Raw genomic sequence first — 24793 nt, forward strand, 5'->3', positions numbered from 1 at the left:
AGCCAAAGCATAGACAGCTGCACAGCAATTTCACAGCCTTTCAGCCTAAGCCTTATGAACCTAAGAGAGCTGGCTCAGGCCAGATGCGGCTATGGCAGAGGTCTTTTATTACAATATAGATGGAATAAGTGTAATTGTGATGCTCTGTTTTCACATAGACTCTTGACCCAGCAAGGTCTGCAATGTATACAGAGTTGGTTTATTGTTTCCAGAGATCTGTAATCCACAATCTTTGTGGATTTGCCTGTTTCAGAAAGCAGCAGATAGTATTTCTAAATAGGGTCAACAGAATTAACTCTTAACTTCAAATGATACTCATAGCAGTATTAGTGTTCAGTTTATGTAAATCTTCTCTTTATTAATAACATTTATCTAAGATTAATGCTGCTTCTCCTTTATTATCTAGAACATAATTATATCTAGTGCAGCTGAAAGGGTAAGTCAATTATTTTTAGTGTAAATAAATTGCTTGAGAATTTCTGCTAGAAACATAAGCGTCATTATAGTTACCCTTTTGAATTTTTTCTTTTGGGTCTTCTGTATCACTTTATTGTTGAATTTTTTTATTTCTGCTAATGGAAGTAAGTACGTCCTGTTTCCATTAGTGATAGTAATTGTCTTGCTCTCATGCTAGCATCTCTAGCAACTCAGGAACCCATGTCTATATGAAATTTAAAGTTAATGGCTGATAGTTTCTGTAAATAAGATTATTTTATAAACTGTGACTCTAAAATACATTAAAGGGGTGTGTGTGTGTGTGTGTGTGTGTGTGTGTGTGTAGATATCCACAATTGTGTCTTCTGTTGTAGCCTTTGGAACTTCGAGGTCCATACGATGTGGCTAATCTGTATCCTTTTCCCAAGTAAAATCTGACGTTTAAGAATATTGTAGGAAATTTGCAGTTCACTTTAAACATTTTATATTGTGATACAAATATTCCTATGCCTTTCTCTCCCCCAGTCTCCAGACCTTTTTTAAAAATTGAGAATGACATCCTTGGTAGAGTAGATCATGATTGTGACAGAACTCATGTCAGCAGTAAGATTGTTTGCATTATTAATTTCAGAACAAAATTCATACTTTAGAAATACAGAAATGATTCCAGTATATGTCCCCAATTGCAGTGCTGAATAAGACAAGTTATAAAACAAAACCTTTCAGTGAAAAGATGAGGTACGATCCACAGATAACAACTCTAATTTGTTTTGACTTCAGTAGGAGTGTTTGTCACTTGGAGAATGTGGGTGTGTATACACCTGCTATATTTCACTCCATGAGACCAGTTGAAGAGTTCCTTCCTGAATCAGGACTTTGAATGGTCTCGGGAGAGTGGCAAACTTGTATTATTCCATGTTGAAAGTAGATCCCAGTGTCCTTTTTTCCCCAAATGAGGATTCCTCTCTTTCCCAAAGCTTTAAAATATTCTGTAAGATGGAAATTCCATGTTCTGGCCAACTGTGGTCCCCTTAACAATGCCCTACTAAGCAATGTTTCAAACCATGTTAGATGAAATAGCATTTAAACATGGTTTCCTAACTTCATTGAAAGGTTAGTCTGGATGGAGACAAGTCTGGGAAAGAATATTCAACAGGTCTGAGGGTTCTGTCCTCAAAAGGGAATAGGTTTTTCGGCTTAAGGCCTGATCCAGCCTTGCTTTGGACCTGATCCAACAGCAGAATCAATAGAATGTTGACAATGTAAGAACTTCCATTAGCTTCATTGGGCATCGAATCAGATCCTCGTTACTTTGAGTCACCCATACAATAGTACTACTCTTTGGGTTACTTTATGCAAGATCTTCAGAGGGGTACCCAAGTTAGTCTGTAACAGGAAGAACTTAAAAAACAACAAATAGTCTAGTAGCACCTTAAAGACGAACAAAACATGTAGATGGTATCCTGAGCTTTCATGGGCACAACCCACTCCTTCAGATGACAGCAAGATGTCAGTCTGAATTGCAGCTTTCATAGTTCCCAGTTACTTGTTATTTGACCAGATCTACCCCGGGGAAAGAACTGCTTAATTTGTTCACTCCTTTTTGTACACTGAGCTCCTTAACAAGGGTGACAGAGGTTTGTTGTTCGGTTTGTCTGAAAGTGACGCCAAGGCAGCTGTTTCTACCAACTGCAGAGCAGTCCTCCTTCATGGTGGTGAGTGAAAAGCACAGTTATCTTCTGTTTCACATTAACTTACTCTGACATTTATTTTCCAAATGGTGTTGGCCCTTCTCTTAAAGGAAGAGTCATCTTCGATGCTACTGGATCAACTCGGCAGCCCAGCTGCTCTGCCCCAGGCGTCCCCAAGTCAGCCACTGCTGAAAATGACCAGTGGCTGACTCCAGGAAGCCCGGGGCAGAGCAGCTCTGCCCCCGGCTTCCCCAATTCAGCCGCTGGTCAGTTTCAGCAGCGGCTGAATCGGGGAAGCCGGGAGCAGAGCAGCTCCAATGGTCTGGCTGCCCGGAGCACTTCCAAGTTCCTGATGGTGCCAGACCATCAGGGGTGCTGGACCATCAGATGCCAGACGAATGGAGTTTTACTGTATGTCGTCATTTAACAATAGTCTGAAGATAATTTGTCTCTTCTCTACTGCGGTGGAAATCAAGTTTCCAATTGTATTATATGCTACATTCACTGATGCATAAAGATGAATAAGTCTCCATGCCTTATATCAATTTCAACAACCTACTTTCTCTGGTAGTCACTTTGCAGTGTGCCACTGATTTCTCTTCTTCCTTCTTGACCAAAAAACTCTGTCACCTCTTAAAAACTTGTTGTTTTAATTTGTTTACTCTAGTTTAAAATCTCTTTCATTGTAAGAGAGGCCTGCTGAGTGTACCATAGGATGGCAATAAGCCGTGTGAATGATTAGTCATTTATGACCACAGAAATAATTTAATACCAGATCTAAGTTGCTGTCTATGCATTGAACACATCTGTGTATAGACCTGAACCTCTTAGCACAAAACAGGTGGGACCTGTACCTCTTGTAACTGACAGGTTTGATTTCATGTGTAAATCTCAGCCTATTCACTGAGAGCCCATATCCTCCTGCTAATCTGCAGTGACAGTATGGTGTAGAAACAACCTTGCAAAACTGGTATGAAAACTGCATTGCTCTGATACAAAACGTACTTGTTCTCCTTTTACCAGGATGTTGAAAAGAAGGTATTTTATTTACTTGCCCCCCAAAAAGTGCCCAGGATGAGTGAGCAGTTATTTTACAGGGTAGTTTTTGTCCCTGATACAATACATGTATATAGGAATATTTTTTTTCTATCCAACATGTAGAGGAGCATCTTTCCCGTTAGCATTGGTGAAAATCGCATGTATGTCTTGGGGGTGGGGGAAGACTAGAATACTTTTCAAGTGATGGTAACTTTATTATAATTGCCAATATCAGTTTAATCCTTTGGTAAAGTGCTTTAGAATAGACTGAAATGTTCTAACTGGATACGGGTAGGTTAAAGGACTATGCCAAAGAGGGTAACACTCAAATCTGTGTTATACCATTGCTTTTAATTCTTCAGAGTTATGATGCCCCCAAGTCAGATTTTTTTAAAGGGCTACTTATTGTAAAGGCCTGAACTGATCCTGAGGTAAAATGTAACAATGAATTCCAATTTTTAAACATCCATTCTAAAGAATGTAAAGTAACTTAAAGAACAAGTCATTTTGTTCAAAAGTGCTGAGCATTTTCAAATGCACTGGAGAAAATGTTACATCTTCCAAAATACAACATGTGTATCCATTCACTGTGGTTGGGCTATCTGCAAGGCATTTTCACATGGTATACAAGTAAGATTTCAGGAGAGGAAAGTAAAGCCTAAACTTTCATCTAGTTGCTTTTTATAGCTTGGTGAGTTTAAAACACTGTGGCTGTGTTAAGTCTGTTCTGCTTTTGATCTTAAGGGCTTGTAAATAAAATCACATTTTGTAACCCTAACAGCTAACTGCCTTATGTAGCAATTGAGTAGTAGCTTTCTTCTAAACCAATTAACCTGCCACTACACTGATAGATTCAAAGATTAGAACCATTGTGATCACTAGTCTGACCTCCTTTATAATACAAAATAATTCCTATACAAAAAGTCCAGTATTGATTTGAAAATTGTCAGTGATGGAGAATCCACCATGATCTTTGGTAATTCTTTCTAGTGGTTGGTTAATCTGTGTTAAACATTTATGCCATATTTCCAATCTTAATCTGTCTAGCTTCATCTTCAAGCTCTTAGATCATGTCATAACTTTCTTTACTAGACTGAACATCCCATTTTTTGGTACTTGCAGACTGTAATTCTGTCACTTTGTGGAGTTAAATAGATTGAACTCCTGGAGTCTGTCCGTGTAAGGCAAGTTTTCTAATCCTTTCATTATTCTAATGTCTCTTCTCTGAATGGCTCAGATTTTTCAATATCGTTCTTAAGTTCTATTCTAGCTTTTAATCAAAATAGTGTACAGCACCAAGTCAAACGCCTTACAGAAGTCTAAATATATTACAGTAATGCTATTACCTTTATCAACCAAACTTAATCTCTTTTAAAAAATAATTATAAAAAGCTGTGTTAGTTTCACAGGACCTATTTTGCATAAAACTATGATGATTTGCATTAATTAGATTATTATACTTTATTAATCAAGTGCCATGCCAGCCACTCTATTATCAATTATCAGTGTCAGTCTGACAAACCTGCAGTTATCCAGGTTACCCTGTTCATCCGTTTTTACATACTGGGACAACATTAGCTTTCTTCCAGTCTTCTCCAGTGTTCCATTACTATTGAACATCAACAATAAGAGGCCAGTGAGCTCCTCAGCCAGCTCTTCTAAAATTTTGGATACAAGTTATCTGGGTTACTGATTTAAAAAGGGCTAACTTTAGTAGCTGCTGTTTAACTTCCTCCTGAGATGCTAGAGGAATGGAACGTGTGCTACTATATGTTGACATTAGTATCGTTTGTTTATTTTCCAAAATACAGGACAGAAATATTAATTTAATACTTCACTATTATTGATAATTCTCTCTCTTCTGTCTATGGATATTAAAATGGTTAACTGGTTAAATGCCAATGTTTTAACCCATCAACCATTTAATTTAGGGCCTGCTTCCTGGTCCTGCCAGCCCTTCTACAGCTGGGCCAGTTCTGATGCAGTGTGACCTCCAGAATTCACTAGCAAGGGCTGATTAACCAGTTAACCAGTAAGCATACTGGAAAGCCTCATGCTTATTAGTGTGCTTACCAGTTAATTTTTTAACATCTCTACTTCTGTCTACCAATGGACCAATACCATTGTCAGGATTCTTTTTGATCCTAATATACTTCAATTCCGTATTGTCCTTAACTCTTCCAGAAGTAGCTCTTTCCTTGTGTCCCTTTGCTCCCTTATCAATCTTTTACAATTTCTAACTTCTGTATATTCATTACTGTCAACTTCCCTGGTTTTTTATTTATGTACAGTAAAATTCCAGTTGTCCGGCATCCAGTGGTCTGGCACTCCCGATAGTCCGGCACCAACTGGAACCCGGAAGTGCTCTGGCCAGCTGGACAATTGGAGCTGCTACACGCCGCTTCCCCAAGTCCGCTGCTGCCGCTGCTGAAACTGACCAGTGGTGGACTTGGGCAAAAGGAGCAGAGCATCTGGGGTGCTGCTGAGTTGGTCCCGCAGCACCGCCCTTTACCGCCCAGCAGCACCTCAGCTGCTCTGCTCTGTGCTGCTTCTGCTGCTGAAAATGACGAGCGGCGGGCTTGGGGAAGTCGCGGGTAGAGCAGCTGGGATGCTGCCAGGTTGGTCCTGCAGTGCCGCTCAGATGAGGGGCAGCGCTGCGGGACCAACACAGCAGCACCCCAGCTGCTCTGCCCCACCGCTTCCCCAAGTCGCTGCTGCCGCTTGCAGCCCCAGCTGGCCTGTTGCCGGCTGCTGCATGGCAGAGAGTTTGCCCCACATTGCGCCGTTCCCCGCCGCCCCAAGACCCCTCATAGCCCCCCTTCCATAGTATCTCCTGATACTCCGGCATATCCGATAATCCAGCACCCCCTGGGTCCCAAAGGTGCTGGATTATCGGAAGTTTACTGTAATAGCATGTTGTTGGGGTTTTTTTTAATTGTTTCCATTTTCTCTGTAAACCATTTTTAAACAATGTGGCCACCTTCCTTGACTGTGTTTCTTTGGGCAGTTAGTAAAATTAACAGAATTAGTATAGGGTTTATTTATGGTGCTACTGTTGTAACTGAGTGCTAATTGATTAATGCAAAGTCTCACTGCTGCTACTTAAAACTATTTACAAGTCTGGGTAGAACTGTTTTTACATCTACGGTATTAAGCTGAAACAAATCCACTTGATTTTTTTTTTGACCAGTTGTCCAATTTATAAGGTAATTTTAAGTAGGTTTAGCAGTTTTAGTTGCGTCTGTTCTATCAAGAAATTCTAAAGGCCTTGTTAGTCTTTCAAGATAATCTTTTTCCTTTTAAAAAAAAATTTCATTAGTATTGGGCATGTCAAATATGATGTTCCCTGGTTTTGCTGGAGCATCTCTTGAGGTGGAAGGACATGCAAATGACTATTGTGAGATTACACACCTTATCTGAGAGGAAGTGGGATGGCAAATGTTTAACAAAAGTATCCTTAATCTAAAATGTTAATTAGTTCATTGATGGTAGCTAAAGCAAAACAGAGTTTTAAACAAGTTATGATAGTCTTAGTAGTTCAACTTTGTTTTCAGACTCTTGTAAAGTCATAGTCTAATAGTTCTCTAATTGATGTAGTTTCCAGGCTGGCTCTGAATTTCTGTCTTTTAATATCTGTTTTAAGAAAGTACAAACCCAACTTTTTTCAAGGCACAAACCCACTTTCCTCTCTTCCTTTACAGGGACTAATCTCTATCCTCTGTTGATATCTTGTAGCCTCCGAAATCACGTGCTTACAAGAATCTGAAAGCTATATTTGCCCTTTATCTATTCTGTGTCAAGAGTTCCTGTGTGTTCTTCATTCAGGATATCAAGAATTGGTTCTATAGAATATACAAGATACAGATAGTGTCCTGCCTAATATTGGTGACCCTTCCAGGGTTTATGTGCCTTATAACTGATTGGTGTAAGTCACTGCTTATACCTATGCAGCACACCTACAGTTAGGCTACATCTATACTGGTGGCTTCTTGCTCAAGAACTCTTTTGTGGAAAAGTTCTTGTGCAAAAACTCTTCCACAAGAGAGGGTCTACACTGCCATGTGTTTTTGGCAAGAGATGTGCTTTTACGCAAGAGCATCCATGGCAGTGTAGATGCTCTCTTGCGCAAGAAAGCTCTGATGGCCATTTTAACCATAGGGGCTTCTTGTGCAAGAAATTCATGTTGCCTGTCTACACTGGCCTATTCTGGAAGAGCTCTTGTGCAAGAAAGCTCGTGGGGAGAGGAATAACTCTTCCAGAAGAAGCTCTGTTTTACAACGCTCTACTGTAAATTTACTTCTGGAGGAACGCTCGTGCAGTGTAAACAGCCGGCAAGTTTTTGCAGAAGAACGGCTGTTCTTGCGCAGGAAGCTGCCAGTGTAGACGTAGCCTTAGGGTTTACACTGGAACAACTGAACCAATAACCAACTTTAAACCATTCCCACTTCTTGTGCGCACAAGAGGGGAATGGCATGAACAGAGGAATGGCAGCAAATTCACTTGCATGAATCAGGATAAGCAAATGAACAGGCATCCTATTCTTGGGTATTTAACTTCTGGCTTCACTTCTGTTTTGATTCCCTGTTGCCTGCGGAATCTTCAGATGGCAAAAGTCAAAATAATTATTCCTGGAGAAGAGTAGCTGGGTGCCAGAGGGACGGGGGGGAGGGAGGCGGCGGAGAAGGGAAGACAGGGAATGAATGTAAGTAGAATGCAATTTGTAATGTTGGAAATATACAGGAATCTGTCATCCAAAAATCTAAGCATTTGGGAGTTTCCTCAGGAAAGGAATCCAGAAGCCCCTGCAAATCTGGATGAAGTGACCTTGTTAGCACTTGGTTACCCATTTCTGTGGGATAAAACAGAAGACTGAAATAAGTAATCTTTTGAATATGAACCAGTTTTCTCAGGTTTCTTTGATGTCTTTTTAAATGTGCTTGAGCACACTCATTTTACTGCTTTATAGTTGTGTGAAATGCACAGGCCACTACCTTAGAGAGCAAAAGTGATGCAATGCCACATGAAAACAGGGAATTTGGGATTGGAAGCATGAGGCAATCTTGGATTATCTCCCTTATGATCTAGACAAGAGAACACAAATTGGACATATTTGCATCCATTGCTTTGTTGCAGCATTATGTCTGTGCAGGAGATGAAGAAGTAAAGTGTTAGGCAGATGTGCAGAGACAGACTGAAATGAGCAGTTAAAATATTAGTATTACTTTTACTTGAACTGTTTTAAACTTTGATTTTTTGTCCATTTTTGAATTCCAGAAACCAGAAAGACTGCCTTTGGGGTGGTATACACCAAGAAAAAACCCCGAGCTGCAGAGGAGGAAGGAGTTCTCCCAGTTTGCAAGAAAGCCAAAACTGAAGTATGAGGCTCAAACCCAACTTCTCAGCTTCCACAAAGTCCTTTCGTTCCATGCCACCCATCCAGCAATTCCTTGTTTCACTATTTTAATTTTTCTTTTAATTAAAGAAACTTCTAAGTTCATGCGAGAATAAGGATGTTGAAATCCATAACAAATCATTATGATATGGTGAAATTCCTGCTAATGGCAAAAGAATAATGTATGATGGCTTTGCCATTGTTGTTAGGCAGTATCCATAATCTTCTAACTGGCATAAGAAAAATAATTGCATGGTGCAAAATAGCATTGCCTATTTTTATTTCATTATGATTGCCTGCTGAAATGGAGATTGTGGCATCTTTGAATTGCAAGGAAATCCCCTCTCAGTTATTTATATTGCAGTAGCTCCTACTCCCTTCAGTCTGTTATGTTAGACAGGATGCAAAGATATAATTAAAAGACCGTCCTTACCCAGAAGAGTTTAAAATCAAAATATAATATGAGAGACAAAAGCTAGTTACAGTAGAACCTAAGTATCACTAATATGTGTGAGATCAGTGTGACAAGCAGTGGTCACAGCATGCCAGCTGTCTAACCCTAGGTCTAAGTAATCTTAGACAAATGAAACTTGCATTAGGGTTTATGTTCTCCAGCAAGAGCATCTATTCTGTTACCACTTTCTTTCCCCCTCCCCACTTTCTACCTCAATGCATATAATCCAGCTGCCTACAAATTATAATCAACTCCCTCCTGCAAAATGCTAAGTGCTCTTCAAAGCCTTGATTAATGCTTTTCTTTTGATGAGCTAATATGAAAGAGGGATAAGAGACAGGGATATGATAGCTGTATCATAAACTATAACAATTTCAGCCCCAAGGCCACCTCTGGAAGTAAGCCGAGGATGCTAATTACAAGGCAAATCTCAACAGCTGGACTTGGCCCCATATGGAGTTTTGCTTTAGAATACATGAACCCTTTTAGAAATGGAGTGCATTAGTCACAAGGAGCTTCTACTTTGATACGGGTCCAGTGCAATTTATGCCTTTGGTGCCATTGACTTCCTTGAACTTTGTTCCTGATCTGCATCTTGTTGTTTTTCAGTCATTGGGTATCATTACATTAATTTGTCCTGTCGAGATTCATAAACAAGGTCCTGACATTCTGGCTGAAACAAAGGGAAGATTAAATCCAGCTGACTTCTAAATACAGGAGTGGCACTGCTTTCTCTTGCCATGGCCAGAAATGGACTTACCTTGAGTGAGAGAAATTGCTTGCTGAGTGATGCATAGAGAGAGACTTGTGAACATGGAGCAAGCAGCATGGTGATCTTGCTTGCTATTTGTTTAACATCAGTTTGAAGTTGAAGATAACCTTGCTAACTGTTTTATCTCCCTCCTTCCCAAGCACTGACAAAATAGTAAGAGACACAACATTTAATTCTTTAAATAATTTGTTTCTCGCTCGCCTCTGATGCGTGGACAATATAAATATTTAAGTAGAAATGCAGACAAAAGAAAAATCCACAGCCTGTTGCATGTCCTATTTCTAGCAAGTTCTGTTCCTAGCTCTCATAAATACTGAGCTGGTCTGTTGCACAGAAGAGAGGTGAAGCTGCAGTACGGGGGTGGTGGGTAGTGACAGGGATCTACTACAATTCAACAAAAAGCAACCCATTATTAATTCCCAGCATTTACAGAGATTCTTGCACTTGCATTTAGTGAGCTGGATTAATTAGGAGATGCTTTGGAAAACACTTGTCTGGGACGAGGATGATTTGTTTCATCCATCATGATAGGTGGCTGCTAAAGAATTCTGTAGGTTCTGCTGCTTTATGGATGGATCACATCTATGCTTTTATTATTACGTTTGGTTATAAGCACATCTTCGTAATAAAATATTCATACACTCTGCCAAAGTCTAAATATAATTAAATGTTTTGAATGACTGTCTGTACCTTCTCGTGCAGTGGTGTATCACCAGGACTTGATATGAGGTTTCCTTCTAATGTTTGTTAGCTAAAGTCTGACTCAACTGTGGAGGGTAGGAGACTGTAGACTGTGAAGCAGTGGTAGGGTAGCTCTCTTATTTGAAAGGTTGTGACACTGACGTGGTTTTTATTAAATGCAGTGTAAGCCCACAATAACATTAAAAGAGCCAGAACTCCTACCTGGTGCATCCAGGGATTAGAGTAAGGGAGACCAGGGTAAAATACAGCTTCCACTAAAAGCTGGAGCGTAGGGCTGTCCCCAGTAATTCTGGTGCCTCTCACAGCCCACCACCAGCACTTCCCCCTGCTGTAGGGAAGCAGGAGGTTGCCAGCTTTACCAGACCAGCTGGACTGGATGCCATTTGCATCCGAGGGATGATAGGGGAGCGGAGGCAGACTAAATTGGCTCCTCTCCCCCCCCCCGCCCCAGCATGGGGCCCGGGAGCAACTTCCCCCCTTCGCCCATTATGCCACTGCAGCCTGCACTCCCACCACTTACTGATTGCTGCCTGTTGAGAGCAGCAGCTGGGTGCAGCCTGCAGGGACCCAGCTGGGGCTGGCAATTGGAGGGAGGAAGGTTGGTTGGGGGCTGCTGGAGCCCTGGCATTGAACTCATGGAGGGGGGGCAGCTAGGAGATGAAGCCGTCTCTGCCTGTGGCTGTTTAACATCCCGTCTCTAGTACACTGCCCCACATTTAGTGGTGCCCTATGCAGCAGTCTGTGCCTAAGGATGGCTCTGGCAAAGGGAGAGCTGCTCTTCCTCTCCCAGCATGGGCGAGTGCAAGTACAGTTCCCTCTTCCTAGGCTATTGCTGTTCAAACTTCCCATCCTGTTTGGCTTTGCTTTAGCTACTGCTTAGCAGAGGAGCTGGTGCCTGCTCAAACTGATCAAAACAGAATTTTTACATCTAGTATAGACCACTCTGCCTAACATTTTTTAAATACAGAAATGAAATTAAAAAGGCATTTAATAATGGAGAGACATCCTGCTTCCGCGCAGGTAGCTCCAGGTAGACAAGTAGCTTTATGAAGAAACCACATCTCATCATTTAGCTAAGAGAGGCAAAGAAGCAGATTGTCTGGTAGTTTCCTGTTGCTTCAGCCACACACCTTCTTGATCTGGCAGAATACACGCAGATCAAAAGAGCAACACCGTTTATTAAATTTTAAATAAGATCAATACAAAATGTACATAAAAAACAGTGCACATGTACAAATATACATCTGTCTTTCCTTAGATCACTATATACCAGCTTGCCAGAGGTGCATGTTCCTTCTCTATCATCCTCTTACCTTTAAAACATTGTTTGACCCAGCAACCAAACAATTACTTATTGTTTGACCTGGGCTTCTTTATCAACAGCTAAAACAACACAAGTCCAATTATTGAACCATTCCTTTAATTCCACTTGACATCTTAGTAAACCTTCCATTGCTTTCTACTGTCTTCCACATATCACCACTCAGTTTTACCTGCTTATTCTAATACTGAGAGTTAACAGTGACAGGTCAACAATGACATGTTAGCTAATTAGGCCTTTTGATAGACTTAGCAAGGGTACACTTGGACTGTTGACTAAGATAAGGCCAAGGAGGGTGTTAATGTTACTGATTCAGGTTGCCACAAATCGTAACTGTAGCTCTCTGTATAAAACCAAAGGTAACATGACTTCTTGTCAAAGATCAACAATAATCATTTAAATTACTAACAAAATAAATAAAGCAACTTTAAACCAATGGAATTTTAACACAAACTGCTTTAAATATCTGAATCTTTGTTCCGGAGTATTCCTAGCAGGGCAGCTACAAATACTCCAGTAAGATAAGCAGTTTTTCTTCCATAAAAGTATCATGTTCAGTGCAATTTTTCTTGAGGTTTCTTGGTGCCTTGAAACTGCTGAAGAGAAGATGACTTTTCTCTGTGCAAGTAATTTTTCTCTCTTCAGAATTTGTTTACATGGGAGTTCTTGTGGGACTTCTCTTTAAGGCTACTGAATATCTCTTTGGTGCCATTTTGCCACTGAAGAACGAGATCCATAGGGGTTTTCTCTACCTATTCAAAAGAATGAAGGGAACCGGGTTTAATTTCAGTTTATTTTTTCCCCCCAAATTGTTAATTGCAAAAAAAAAAAAATTAATGATGACAATAGAGGTTACTTTCCACCATGGCTTTGGAAATATTTTTCCCTGATTTTGTGTGCAGAGATAAACTAATTTGCTTTATTTTAATAACTGGTTACACACATCTCTGTATTACTCCATAATTGCTATTGATAGAATTGCCAAATACAAAATGTCAGTTTGGGGCTTCTTAAATTATTCTTAGTAACCTAACCTAAGCAGAACTTTAATTGTGATATAGCCAAAACCAGCCATCAGCTGTGGGATGACTAGCTTAGTAGGACAGATTTTGTTTTAGGGGCTAAAGGCCAGTTTCAGTTTCAGTGATATTTAAACTACTACAAACACAGTCAGGTGCAACAGGTTGTAACAAAGAATTGCTCCAAAAGAATATAATCTCTGATTTTTTTCTTAAAATAGGTCACCTGGGTAGATTTAAGGTGGGATATAATTTTAAATCAGAGCTGTATAATTTTTTATTTTTTTTACTTTTCAAAAATGCACTGAAAGTTTTTAATGAAACAGAAAACACGTTTCTTTGTTTTATTTTATAATCTTATTAAAGAGGTTAGAATAGATATCACAATGGTCCCTTCTGGCCTACAGGCCTATGAAAATGTTATGATGGGGGGAGTCTGTACTAGTCTTACTTACGCAGTTCTTTATGTGTAGATTTGCTCCATACATAATCAGGAGTCTAATCATTTTATAACGATTCAGCCTCACTGCATCATGCATTGGTGTATCTCCCTCCTAAAATAAACAAAACGAGACTGATTGCTGGCTTAGATTCTGCAGTACTTGCCCATCGTTCAAGGCTGCCCACAAAAGTACACAGTAATTTTACAATCAACTGGAATTATAAAGGCATCTGTCAGCTAGATGCTAGATTATAATTGAGAGGTAGCCTCTGTGTTAAGTATAATATGTAATTTACTTACTCTGTCTTTGGCATTGAGGTCTGCTTCACAGGCAATGAGGTGCTCAGCACATTCATACTGACCCGTCCTCACAGCTACGTGCAAAGGTGTACTGAGCAGCTATTTGAAATGGGAAGAGAAAACAATCAACACAAAATAATCAAATCTGATTCAGAGCCAGTACGTGGAGAACAGCTGTCAAAATAATGGATGGAAGATCAATTTTTCACATCCTGCGTAAAAGGCCATAGAAGAACATACCTTGTCTCTGGCGTTTCTGTTTATTCCTTTGTTTAGCAGGAATTTAAGAACTTCCAGGCTTCCTCCACGACATGCCCAGTGAAGCGCAGTAGAGTCAAGCTACAACCAGAAAATAATTGAACTCAATGTCAAAAACCCACAAAATTAAACAATTGCACTAAAATATTTAAAATTAATAAATTATTTTGTTTTTAATTCAGTATGACTGAAATCAAAGTACTGCAAGTCAGTGATCATTGAGCTGTGGCTTTTAGCAGCTTTTCTTATTTGTCCCCGCTGTCTATAGTCCTGCTGATTCGTCCTCCTCCACAAGCATTGCATATTGTACTTAAAGGCAGTGGGATCTGTCAGTGCTGCCAGATCAGAGGGTGTCTGGGCCAGATGATTATATGGGTTACTTGATGATTGTAACTAGGGTTGCCAGATGGTTGAAACAAAAATACCGAACACCGAAAGGGGGGGGGAGAACCAAAGTTGTTGAGGGGGGAAAAAAAAAGGACTCCAAGACTTAAGCCAAAAAAAAAAATTGATCATACAACAGCATTAGAACCCCTTTAGGAGTGAGTGCAGGGATAGAAACGGGAGCGGTTGAGCACTAAGACCCACGGGAGTTATTGCTTCCCCTTGGTCTTTTGCCAGCAGCCTTGCGGAACCAGGTAAGCATGGGGTCGGGAGGCTGGGGGTGCTGGGAGCCAGGGAGGGGGGGCGCTGAGTGTTTGTAGGGTTGCCAGGTGCCCGGCATTTTCGCCTCGTGGCTGGGAAAAAATCAGAAAATACCGGACATCTTAGGTGTCTGGTATTTTCTGAATTTTTTTTACTAGACAGGAGGTGAAAATACCGGACTGTCCCAGTGAATACCAGCCACCTGGCAACCGAATTAACATACCTTAAACCTACACTAAAACAGTTCTAGCCCAAGCAACTTTATTTTGCTATAGATTCACTTAAAACAAGAGGGCCAAAAATTTTCAAACGTGGCTGCCTATATGGAGCCCCCCCTCTAATTTTAAACTATCCCATTCTTTCAAAGATATCCTTCATCCATGAATCCCAGTGAACCCCTTGCAAGTGATGAGTGATCAGCAATTTTAAAAATTAGGCTGCTTGTGTTTGAGTGCCTGTTATGGGTTTAGAAACCGAACTGTGGGCAACTAAAAGCATGGTGTTCAGTTTTTGATGTCTAGCGATAATTTTTTACTCTATTTTAATGCCTTTAGGCTACAAAATATAAGAAAAACAAGGTGCAGTGTAAAGAACTATTCTCTGTTCCAAGCTCTTCTGCAGAGGGGGAAGAGAGTCCCTCCTACTTCCCAGGATTCCTCCAGCCTGCCCCTTAGAATTCCTTCCTTTTCCTTCATCCCTTCTACATCTCCCACCTCCAGACGCTATTAAGTGAGGCTCCTCTCAGCCCTGCTAAGTAGCAGGAGTGGAGAGGAACAGAAGCAGCAGCAAATGTTGTTGCTACTCGACTCCAGTTTAGATCAGCATTCTAGAAGAGCAGCACCCTCCCTTCTACTCAGGGCTGAAATCCCAGCCCTGGCATTAGGGTCTGTATTGCAATGCATTCATGCACAGTGGATGAGGATGTGGCATCTCTACCATTTTCTAGAGGTGACAGGCCTGGAGTGGTGTCCTGACCTCAGGTAACATGCTACTACTCTTTGCTATGCTTCTTTGGGCTTTGCTCAGGCTCTTTGCTAAACAAGCAACACAAGATATGCTGGGCGGTCTTTTTCTCATTCTCATTCCTCCAGCAGCCATACTGGGGTGGGTGCAGAAGGAGGGGCAGGCACCCTTTCTTTATACTCCTTTCTCAATAGTGCTGTGTGCGGGATACGTTCTGACAAGCTGCTCTACTTGTGACAGGCCCAGCCATTCTGATCTCTCTTGTATGGGTCAGCAGGTTTTACAAAGAAATGTAAATGGAAGTGCATACCATATCTCGGAACTCAAGTTTGGCTCCAGCTTCCACTAGCTTTTCCACCAGCATAAGATGTCCTTCTGAGCATGCCCTGTGCAATGCAGTGCGTTGGTACTGTTGATTAAAATAGTGATAAATCAAATATACTGTGTGGCACAAAGATTTGTGCTATTTTTTTCCATCTTGTACCCTGGGATGAGAACAAACACATTTTATGCTGATTCATTTTTGAGTGTGTATGCTTTTGAGATCTTAAAGCTGCCAGATTTTAATAGCAACTTAGTAGATGAGAACTGCCTATCCAGCACATTTTAAGGGGCATGAGTAATGGCTACAATGTGGCATTCAAATTAAAAACCTGAATCTCTTGAATTCCCAAGTCCATGTTATACTATGTTGCAAATACGCTTTTAAGTAGGGTATAGTGTAAGGGATCAGATAGTCCCTTCCTATCTCAGAATGTGGCAGAGTCAGCTATCCAGATAAAGCTGTGCTTTTTAAGACCGAACTAATCCAGTTTTCATAATTGTGCAGACAGGCTTCTGAGTTGTAGCGCATTGTCATGGAATCCTGCAGCAATGAAGGGCCTTTAGCCAAAGGAAATCAGGGTTTTCTGATTGCTATCATGTTTCCAATAAATATACAGACTTTCCTAGGTAAATATATACCAGGGTGGACAAATACTGGCCTGTGGGCCAGATCTGGTTTCGGAGGGTTAGCCCCTTGTGGGCTGCTGCCATTATATTTACCTGCACCTCCACAGGTATGGGCAATTGAAGCTCCTGCTGGCCATGTATTGCTGTTCCTGGCCAATGAAAGCTGTGGGAGGTGGTGTCCCAGGCCACGCGTCTTCCTGCAGTACCCATTGCACGGAACAGCTGACCATGGCCAACAGGAGCTGCAGTTGGCCGTACCTGCAGAGGTGCAAGTAAATATGGCTGTGGGTGCCCCGCCAAGGGCTAACCATGGTGGACCACTGCCATTTTATTACTCACCCTGATATATACTTAAATATATACTTTGTTCCCAAAGGTCTCTTTAAAGCAAGAAAACTTAAGTTGTAGTTTTCTATAGTTTACGCTCTTTCTTTTATGCTGCAGGAGGATAAGAAAGGTTACAAAATGTAGTGGAAATTGGAATTTTGTCTAACTACACCCTGCAATCTCTTGCTGCTGTGTTTCTGAAGTAATAAGAATACAAGTTGTACCTTATCACAAGCATCTGGGTCTCCTTTGTCTGACAGGTATTTTTCAATAACTGGTAATTTATTCTCCAGTGCAGCTTTTAAAAATGTAGGTACATCCACAGGTCCTGTCTGATAGAGACAAATGTACAGAATATAAATGTCACAGCTGTATACCGTTCCAGAAAACCAATAAAGTCTTTCATAAAAGAATGTACTTTCTAAAAGCAGAACTTACAATAACTTCTGGTTCAGGTTCCTTTAAAACAGGCACTTTCACTTTTATGCATTTTTTCCGTTTTTTCAGCTGAATAATTTTTTCAAGATCTTGCAAGTTTTCAAGTTTTGGTCTTTCCTCTAGCTTTTTCTTCTTGAGCTGAATGAAGTAAGCAAATTATAAGACTTGAGTCCACAGGGAATACAAAACTCTTTTCCTTTCAGCATGGCAATGCAGTGTATACTAGTCACCTAGCTAAATTTAGTCAAGTCACTTAATTCAAATTGGAAATAAGATGCCAATGTTTAACGGTATAGGATAATTAACCACTGGAATGGGTAGCTAAAAGATGTAGCTAATACTCCATCACTTGTAGCCTTTAAGTTAGATTGACTCTTTCTAAAAACTATGACCTTTCATTAGAGCCCAGCTTAGATACAAAATTTGTATCCATATCCAATTTGATAAGGTAAACCGTAAATATAAGATGAATAACTGCAGATTTGCAGGGCTCTAGATATAATATATTGAACTGTATCCATCCAGAATCTACAACTATCTGCAGATTTGCAGGGCTCTACATTCAATCACAATTTGTTGTGATAGGTACTGGAATCACAGAGTGACATACTACAGCATCTGTAATACAAGGTCACACTGTTTATCATAATGGTCTCTTCTGACCTTAAAAATCTATAAAACTTGTGAATTGTGACGGCTATACTGATGCTATGGCTAGCAGAAGTATCTACAAGTAATTTTTGCATCTGTGTTTCCTTGAGTCCTGTTCAACTCATCTAATTTCTTCCTTAAAAACCCATACCGCATGTCATAGTTCATAGATTTGCACAAGCTATGAAGGAAGAACTTTGTTTTTCCTCTTTATAGCATAAAATTCCACTTTCTGCATATTGAATCATTGCCCGTGGAATTTTATAGTCAACTAGAGATGCTGAGCGCATGTAACTCCTATTGAATTCAAATGCAAATGCACTGTCTCCAGAATCTTTCAGGATGTGGCTGTTTCCCCCCCTGCATTATTGTGTGGATGATGGCTTTAGCTTCAGGAAAATATGCCTTTAAATGAATCCAGGATTCCATTGACCTGTGGTTTCATTCAATATTGTTACACTGCAGTAATCTATACTACTGTCCTTAAGAAGAGGTGCCAGTAAATGTGTAAGACCTAACTCAGATGTGGTGAAAAAAGGGTGTAGCTACACTGAAGTCACTATAGTTGCACCTGCTTACAAGTATTAATTTGGCCCCTAATGACTGATCTAACTAATCAAGAGCCTGGTTCACCCACTTTTACCTATAGGCTGTGTCTAGACTGGCACTTTTTCCGCAAAATCATCTGCTTTTGCGGAAAAACTTGCCAGCTGTCTACACTGGCCGCTTGAATTTCCACAGAAGCACTGATGATCTCATGTAAGATTGTCAGTGCTTTTGCGGAAATACTATGCTGCTCCCGTTCGGGCAAAAGTCTCTTTCCTAAAAACTTTTGCGCAAAAGGGCCAGTGTAGACAGCAGAGATTTGCTTTCCGCAAAAAAGTCCCGATCATGAAAATGGCGATCGGGGTTTTTTTGCGGAAAAGTGCATCTAGATTGGCCATGGACGCTTTTCCGCAAAAAGTGCTTTTGCGGAAAAGCGTCCTGCCAATGTAGCTTTTCTGTTAAAATCATGCCAGTGTAGACGTAGCCATATTGTGTAGTTCTCCTGACTTCAGTAGGACCACTCAACAGAGCACAGTGCTTGTGAGAGAGGGCTGGGAGCATGTGAGCCAGCCCTCTGATCACTTAAACATCAGCCAGCTGCCTTGAGAAGACTAACTGAGCAGGTGTAAGTAATTAGCAGATCAGGTTGGGAGGCTGGATGAGCTAATCATACTCCTTTGCTGATATACTAAGAAGGTCACAGGAAGTCAGTGCTGAGGTTACAGAAGAAGTAAGCAGGACTATCTGACCCTAGTGATCTCAAGAAAGGATGTCTCTCAGTGCCACAAGAAAGAGCTGAAGGTAGAGATTTATTGTAGGAAATGTTGCCGCATGGGACTATGTGGGTGTTGGGGAAGTGGAATGTAAATAAATCATGCAAAGTTGCTACTCAGTTGGGGTATGGCTACACTAGCCACCCTAGTTCAAACTAGGGTGGCTAATGTAGTCATTTGAACTTGCAAATGAAGCCTGCGATTTAAATATCCCGGGCTTCATTTGCATCTTCCCGGGCGCTACCATTTTTAAATGCCTGGTAGCTCGATCTACCTGCCTGCGGCTGGCTACACGTGGCACGGACTTGGTAGTTCGAATTAACACTCTTAATTCGAACTACCGTTACTTCTCCTGCAATGAGGAGTAACGGTAGTTCAAATTAAGAGTGTTAATTCGAACTACCTAGCCTGTGCCACGGGCAGGTAGTTCGAGCAACCGGGCATTTGAAAATAGCGGTGCCCAGAAACATGCAAATGAAGCCCGGGATGTTGAAATCCCAGGCTTCATTTGCAAGTTCAAATGACTACATTAGCCAGCCTAGTTCAAATTAGGGTGGCTAGTGTAGCCATACCCTGGAAAGCCTGAGCGATTTCTAGGGCATGCCCTGTTATAGTGCTACATGAGAAGGAAAGGTGGTAGAATCTGGCTGTAATTAACTAAAAATGTAAAATGGCTGGGTAAGCAGATACTTCATGTCTTCTTTTAAAGGGAATTTAACCACGTAGCTTCAAGTTCCCTTATTTTGAATGTGCTGTGCCATAAGGGTCTTATCCAAAGCCCCTTTGAATCACTGAAAAATCAATCGCTGACTTCATGGTTAATAAGCATGTCATGTTCTTGAAAGAAACCCCATTAGTAATAGGAGACTAAGGGATAAGACTTAGTTATTAATGCCTGGCTGGGGAATAGTGTGATGGTGTCTTTTGAGAAACAGGGGTGGTCTAATGCAGTGGTCCTCAACCTTTTTTCATTTGTGATCCCCAGAGCTGGGGAAATTTTTGTTGGAGCCAAAAAAAAAAAAAGTGCCAGAAACATTTTGTTGTTTTGGTCCTTTAACTTAATGCGCTGGTCCACTCCCTCACCCCCACCATGTGTACGTTGAGCCGGGAAAAGAAAATGCCAGCCAGCCACTGTGGACCTTCCCCCCCCTCCGCCCAGGAACCGCTGGTCTAGTGGATGGGGACAATGGTTATCTTTATGAATGGGAGACTTTTTCCCATGTATGCCACTCCTAACATACTGTACAGCTGGTACCTTTTGGACAGCAAAGATTCCTAGTTCTTAAGTTAGAAATTGCAAATGAATAGACCTTCAGAAGCAGCTTTACAGTATTACTGGCATGATGCAAAGTCCATTGAAGTCCATGGGATCCTTTCCTCTGACTTCAGTGGACTTAGATGGGGCCCTCTGTCCTTCTCACTGGGCTGTGAGATGCAAAGATTTTACTGCTTAAACTATTTCAAGCGCAGGAAAATCATGCAGCATTTTAGGGGCTACACCCATATATCAGCCCCACGATGAGAAAAAATGAACACAAAACTAAAGAGCTTACTTCTGCCTGCAGTTTTTTCTCCTTTTCATGGGTCTCATTTGCTCGAGCCAGGGAGTGTTCAGGGAGTGTCTTAAGGTCCTCTTGTTTCTCTAATTGTACAACAGTTTCGTACTCTCCATTTTTGAAGTCATCTGGAAGGAAATCTCCAGTCTCTTTACTGTCACTCTTCTTCCCTGTCACCTGTGAAAGAAAACATGGTGCTTCAATCCCAAAATATTGAGTTTCAAGTACCCACCTAATGGGAGCACTTAGTAACTGGTAGCCAGATGCAGTGTTTAAAAAAAGATAAAATTTGACATGTAAGGGTGGGTGGGTGTGTGTGTGTGTGTGTGTGAGAGAGAGACACACACACACACAGGGACCAATGCTTACTCATGCTCTGCAACAGGGTTAACTTTATGACAATGGTTGCTGCAACTTCATGAAAGGTCTGATCCAACACTGTTGAAGTCAATGGAGAAATTGCTGTCAATGGATATTGGAGTAGGTCCTGTAGCAGCCAGTGTGAATTATACATTTCTGAGTCTCCATTCTGATTGGCTGGGTCTTTGGTTGCTGCTATAACCAAAGTGTCTGACTACAAAGCCAGCCTCTCTTTGTCTGTTTTCCCATTAATTTCTATCCTGTGTAACATTAGAAAGTCATAGACGGTACAGGTGGAATGACCAATTAAAGCCACCTACACCACTTCTTGTCCGTGCAAAATCAGTACTTATTACTTACAAGCATAAGTAATGTGTAATCCGTGTGCAGACATAGCTAAAGATTCACACTTAGTCTTTGTGAGCTTGTGGTCTTAATTCAGACATGTACAATAGAGTTAAAACAAGTGTGATATATAGGCTGAGAGCCTCGATTCAGCCACTGAAGTCAATGATAAAGTTCCCATTGATTGCAATATTGTGGGTAATAACGGCAGGTAGCCTATACACAGCAGGTGGTGTTCCTATGCCACAACAAAAATAAGAACAGTCTTTTTGAAAGTTTCCTATGATTGCTGAAACGCCTTCAAAATGTGTGTGTTGGGATTTATTTCACTAACATGAACTGGAATGGTTTTGCAATGAAACACTGTCACACAATTTTATTTGGAGAATTTAGCAGTGCAAAAATTAGAGGGACCTTGCCACAGAATTTAATGCCAGCTATGCGGTACAGCAGTTCTGTCTTAAAGTAGTCCTCTGGGAGGAAACGGAGTTTCCTAATAACATCCCAATGTTCCTCTAGGTTTGACCACTAAACTGAGCAAACATGACAAATGACGTTTTTATATTAGGCTGCATACTACAGAGTCAATATTCAAGCTGATTCTGTTTTGGCCGTTATCTTTCAAAAACCTACTTAAACCATGAAAAACAGTTTTATAGGCATTTTTGTGAGCACTTTTACTTTGTTTCCTTTGCATTTTTAATATAGTCTTGAAGTGGGCTGTGCCCACGAAAGCTCATGATACCATCTACATGCTTTGTTAGTCTTTGAAGTGCTACCAGATGATTTATTTGTTTTAAGTTTATCCTGTACAGACTAACTCAGCTGCCCCCTGAAGTCTTGCTTATGTAATCTAGACTAGTGACTCTCAACCTTTCCAGATTATAGTACCCCATGCATGAGTCTGATTTGTTGTGCCTACCCCAAGTTCCGTCTCCCTAAACTACTTGCTTACAAAATCAGATCTAATATACATATCACAGCACTCACTGAAAAATTGCTTCCTTTTTTACCATACAATTATAAAATAATTGGAATACACTATTGTACTTACTTTTCAATGTATAGTATATAAATCAGTATAAACAAATCATTGTATGAAATGTTAGTTTGTACTGACTTTGCTAGTGCTTTTTGTGTAGACTGTTGTAGAACCCTAGGCAAATACTTAGATGAGTTGATGTACCACTTGGAAGACTTTTGCCTACCCCCAGTGGTACATGTATCCCTGGTTGAGAACCACTGATCTAGACTTCCTTCTGCTCTTACTGAGTCTACACTTTTTTAAAATAATGATTTGCAGTTCCATACAAATACAGCAACTAGGCAAAATGTATACAACAAATGCCAAGCTACACCATTCCTTCTGGTGAGTCATCTTCCAATACAAAACCCAGTTGTTCACCATGTAATGTTATAAAGTAAACACAAACCTCAAGGAAAAACTAAAACAAGCTCCTCCCCACCTAATGTGGCATAATAAATATTATGTACCTAGAATATCACAGTGGTAGTTGTCCTTTTTAAATACCTGTAATAAGAAGACACTCACTGATTAGTGACCATGAAAATCCTGAGATTACAATAATCATGAGTGGAAAAATAGCTTATACCTACCAGCTCCTCTACTTTCAGCATCATCATGTTTTGCTGATTTGGTTGTAAGTTGTACTCCTTTATGATTGAAATCCCCTAGTGCTCAATTCAGCTCTGCTGAGACTCACCAAGACTGCTTAGCTTATATATCTTTGGGAGACTGAGTGAGATAATCTTCCAACCTGGGAATCCAAGTACATCTCTAACCCTGCCAGCTCAGAGGTAGATGCATTCTCATTCCACATGTGTTAACTAGCCAGACCTAGTGTCGGGGTCAGGATAGGGTGGGGATGTTCTGAGGGAGAGGGTTAGGCTTACAGTCTAACCACACCGACTGTGTGTCTCATTTTGCACTGTGAGCTCATCATTCCATTGGCAATGACTAAATCGCTCAGCAATGCTAATCATTCTGTCTATCCAGTGCCCACTAGGACAGCTGTCTGTTGATATTGCTTTTCCCCCAACCCCCTGACTTTCAGACTTCTAGGAGGCATTGGAAAGGGTAAGTGATCCATGGGCAGCACTTGTAGTAACAGTTTTTTCTGATTAGTGGACTGACAGACCCTTAAATCTTGGGAAGCCATTTTTTATTATGCTTTATTCCTGGTCTGTAAACAGTCTTTTAGAAGAAAAGATTCATCTTCGCATGATGACACCCTTCTATATTTGTTGGAAGGAATTCTCTAAAGGGATTACTAAGCCAGAATGATGTCTCTGGTGCTAAAAAGGCCTATGACATGTTAAGTGTAAGATGTCAAAAACAGACAGGCCTGCATTTTCCCTGGAAGTTGTCACTGATTATAAAGAGAATAATAACTTATGACCTGTTACTGTAAAACAAGTAAAATAGCTGCTTTTGAAAGCAATATTCTCCTTTAGAATCTCAGGGAATATGGATGCAAAAATGACGCACTTTGCGAGTGGACTTGGCTGATATGTATTAAATGGGGAGCGAGTTATGGGCATAAGCAACTTTTCAGATAATTACAATATAGTGGACATGCTTCTCAGCATTGACCAAAGTGGGTTTATACTAATTAACACCTGCAGGGAATCTGGCCCTGTGTCTTAAACCTATTAACCTTCACATTTCAAATACAAGGAGAAATCTGATTTGGCACTTCCAAATGCCTACATCCTCAGTTCCGCAAAGCCCATGCTTACCTTTAAGAATGTAAGTCACAAGCTGGATAAGTCAGGTGCTTAACACTGAGAATGGACTTCAGGGCTTTGCTGGATCAGGGACTAGTGACTGGGCTGTTGAGTAAAACTGTGTTTGTAATGCTGACCTTTCAAGATCCCTGTCCTCCCCTGATCTACCCACCAGTAATTTTGAGTATTTCTAAACATGTCTACTAGTCCCCAACATTCCTACCCTCTGCCCTCCCTTTCCCTGAAATGAATCTGTACATAAAGTGGTTTCTTCACTACTCAAACAATGTGAAACATGGGAGGGTGAGCCCCAGAACTAAAATAGTGTTTGGATAGCTAGAGAGCCTTTCTGCATCTCCCCTCCCAAACTCTAATGCTTCCTAGTTCATCATCCAAAACAGTTGTGTTGTATGTTGAACTTTGAAAGCCGGTTAAAAGGCATCGATGTTCCTCCTGTACATGATCTAGAAAAGCAGCTGATTCTGGCTTGGCTTGGCCTTGTTTGTAAATTAACCATAAAAGGGGCTCTCAAACCCTTTCACAGATCTGGTGTACACTTTAACATTTAGATTGACATAGCTATGTCACTTGGGGACATGAAAAACAAAACCTGAGGACTGAAGCTATGCTAGTGTAACCCCTGGGTCTGGTTAAACCCTGATATAA

The 24793-nt window shown here is 40.8% G+C and overlaps 2 protein-coding genes across 5 annotated transcripts in view; one reads left to right on the forward strand and one right to left on the reverse strand.

Moving 5' to 3' along the window:
- Window positions 1-8661, forward strand: part of RPP30 (ribonuclease P/MRP subunit p30) — a 32746-nt gene extending 24085 nt beyond the window's left edge. For 3 of the 4 annotated variants that reach the window (XM_075935124.1, XM_075935122.1, XM_014572711.2), the window contains 4 exons: window positions 407-436; window positions 810-847; window positions 2071-2150; window positions 8439-8661. In XM_075935124.1, the coding sequence (XP_075791239.1) occupies window positions 407-436; window positions 810-847; window positions 2071-2150; window positions 8439-8545 (255 nt within the window). In that variant the 3' untranslated portion in view covers window positions 8546-8661. Of the gene's footprint in view, window positions 1-406; window positions 437-809; window positions 848-2070; window positions 2151-4286; window positions 7705-8438 lie in introns of those variants that run through there. The other variant, XM_075935123.1, reaches the window with a different exon arrangement.
- Window positions 8662-11626: 2965 nt separating this feature from the next.
- Window positions 11627-23249, reverse strand: ANKRD1 (ankyrin repeat domain 1). The gene is made up of 9 exons (XM_006121434.4): window positions 22997-23249; window positions 20672-20851; window positions 17149-17286; window positions 16935-17042; window positions 15743-15841; window positions 13807-13905; window positions 13567-13665; window positions 13280-13378; window positions 11627-12557 (listed from the first exon to the last, which is right to left on the reverse strand). The coding sequence occupies exons 1-9, from the start codon at window positions 23021-23023 to the stop codon at window positions 12447-12449; spliced, it is 960 nt and encodes a 319-aa protein (XP_006121496.1). The 5' UTR covers window positions 23024-23249; the 3' UTR covers window positions 11627-12446.
- Window positions 23250-24793: the final 1544 nt, after the last annotated feature.

This window comes from Pelodiscus sinensis, chromosome 8 (genome assembly GCF_049634645.1).
Source record: "Pelodiscus sinensis isolate JC-2024 chromosome 8, ASM4963464v1, whole genome shotgun sequence".
Lineage (NCBI taxonomy): Eukaryota > Metazoa > Chordata > Testudines > Trionychidae > Pelodiscus > Pelodiscus sinensis.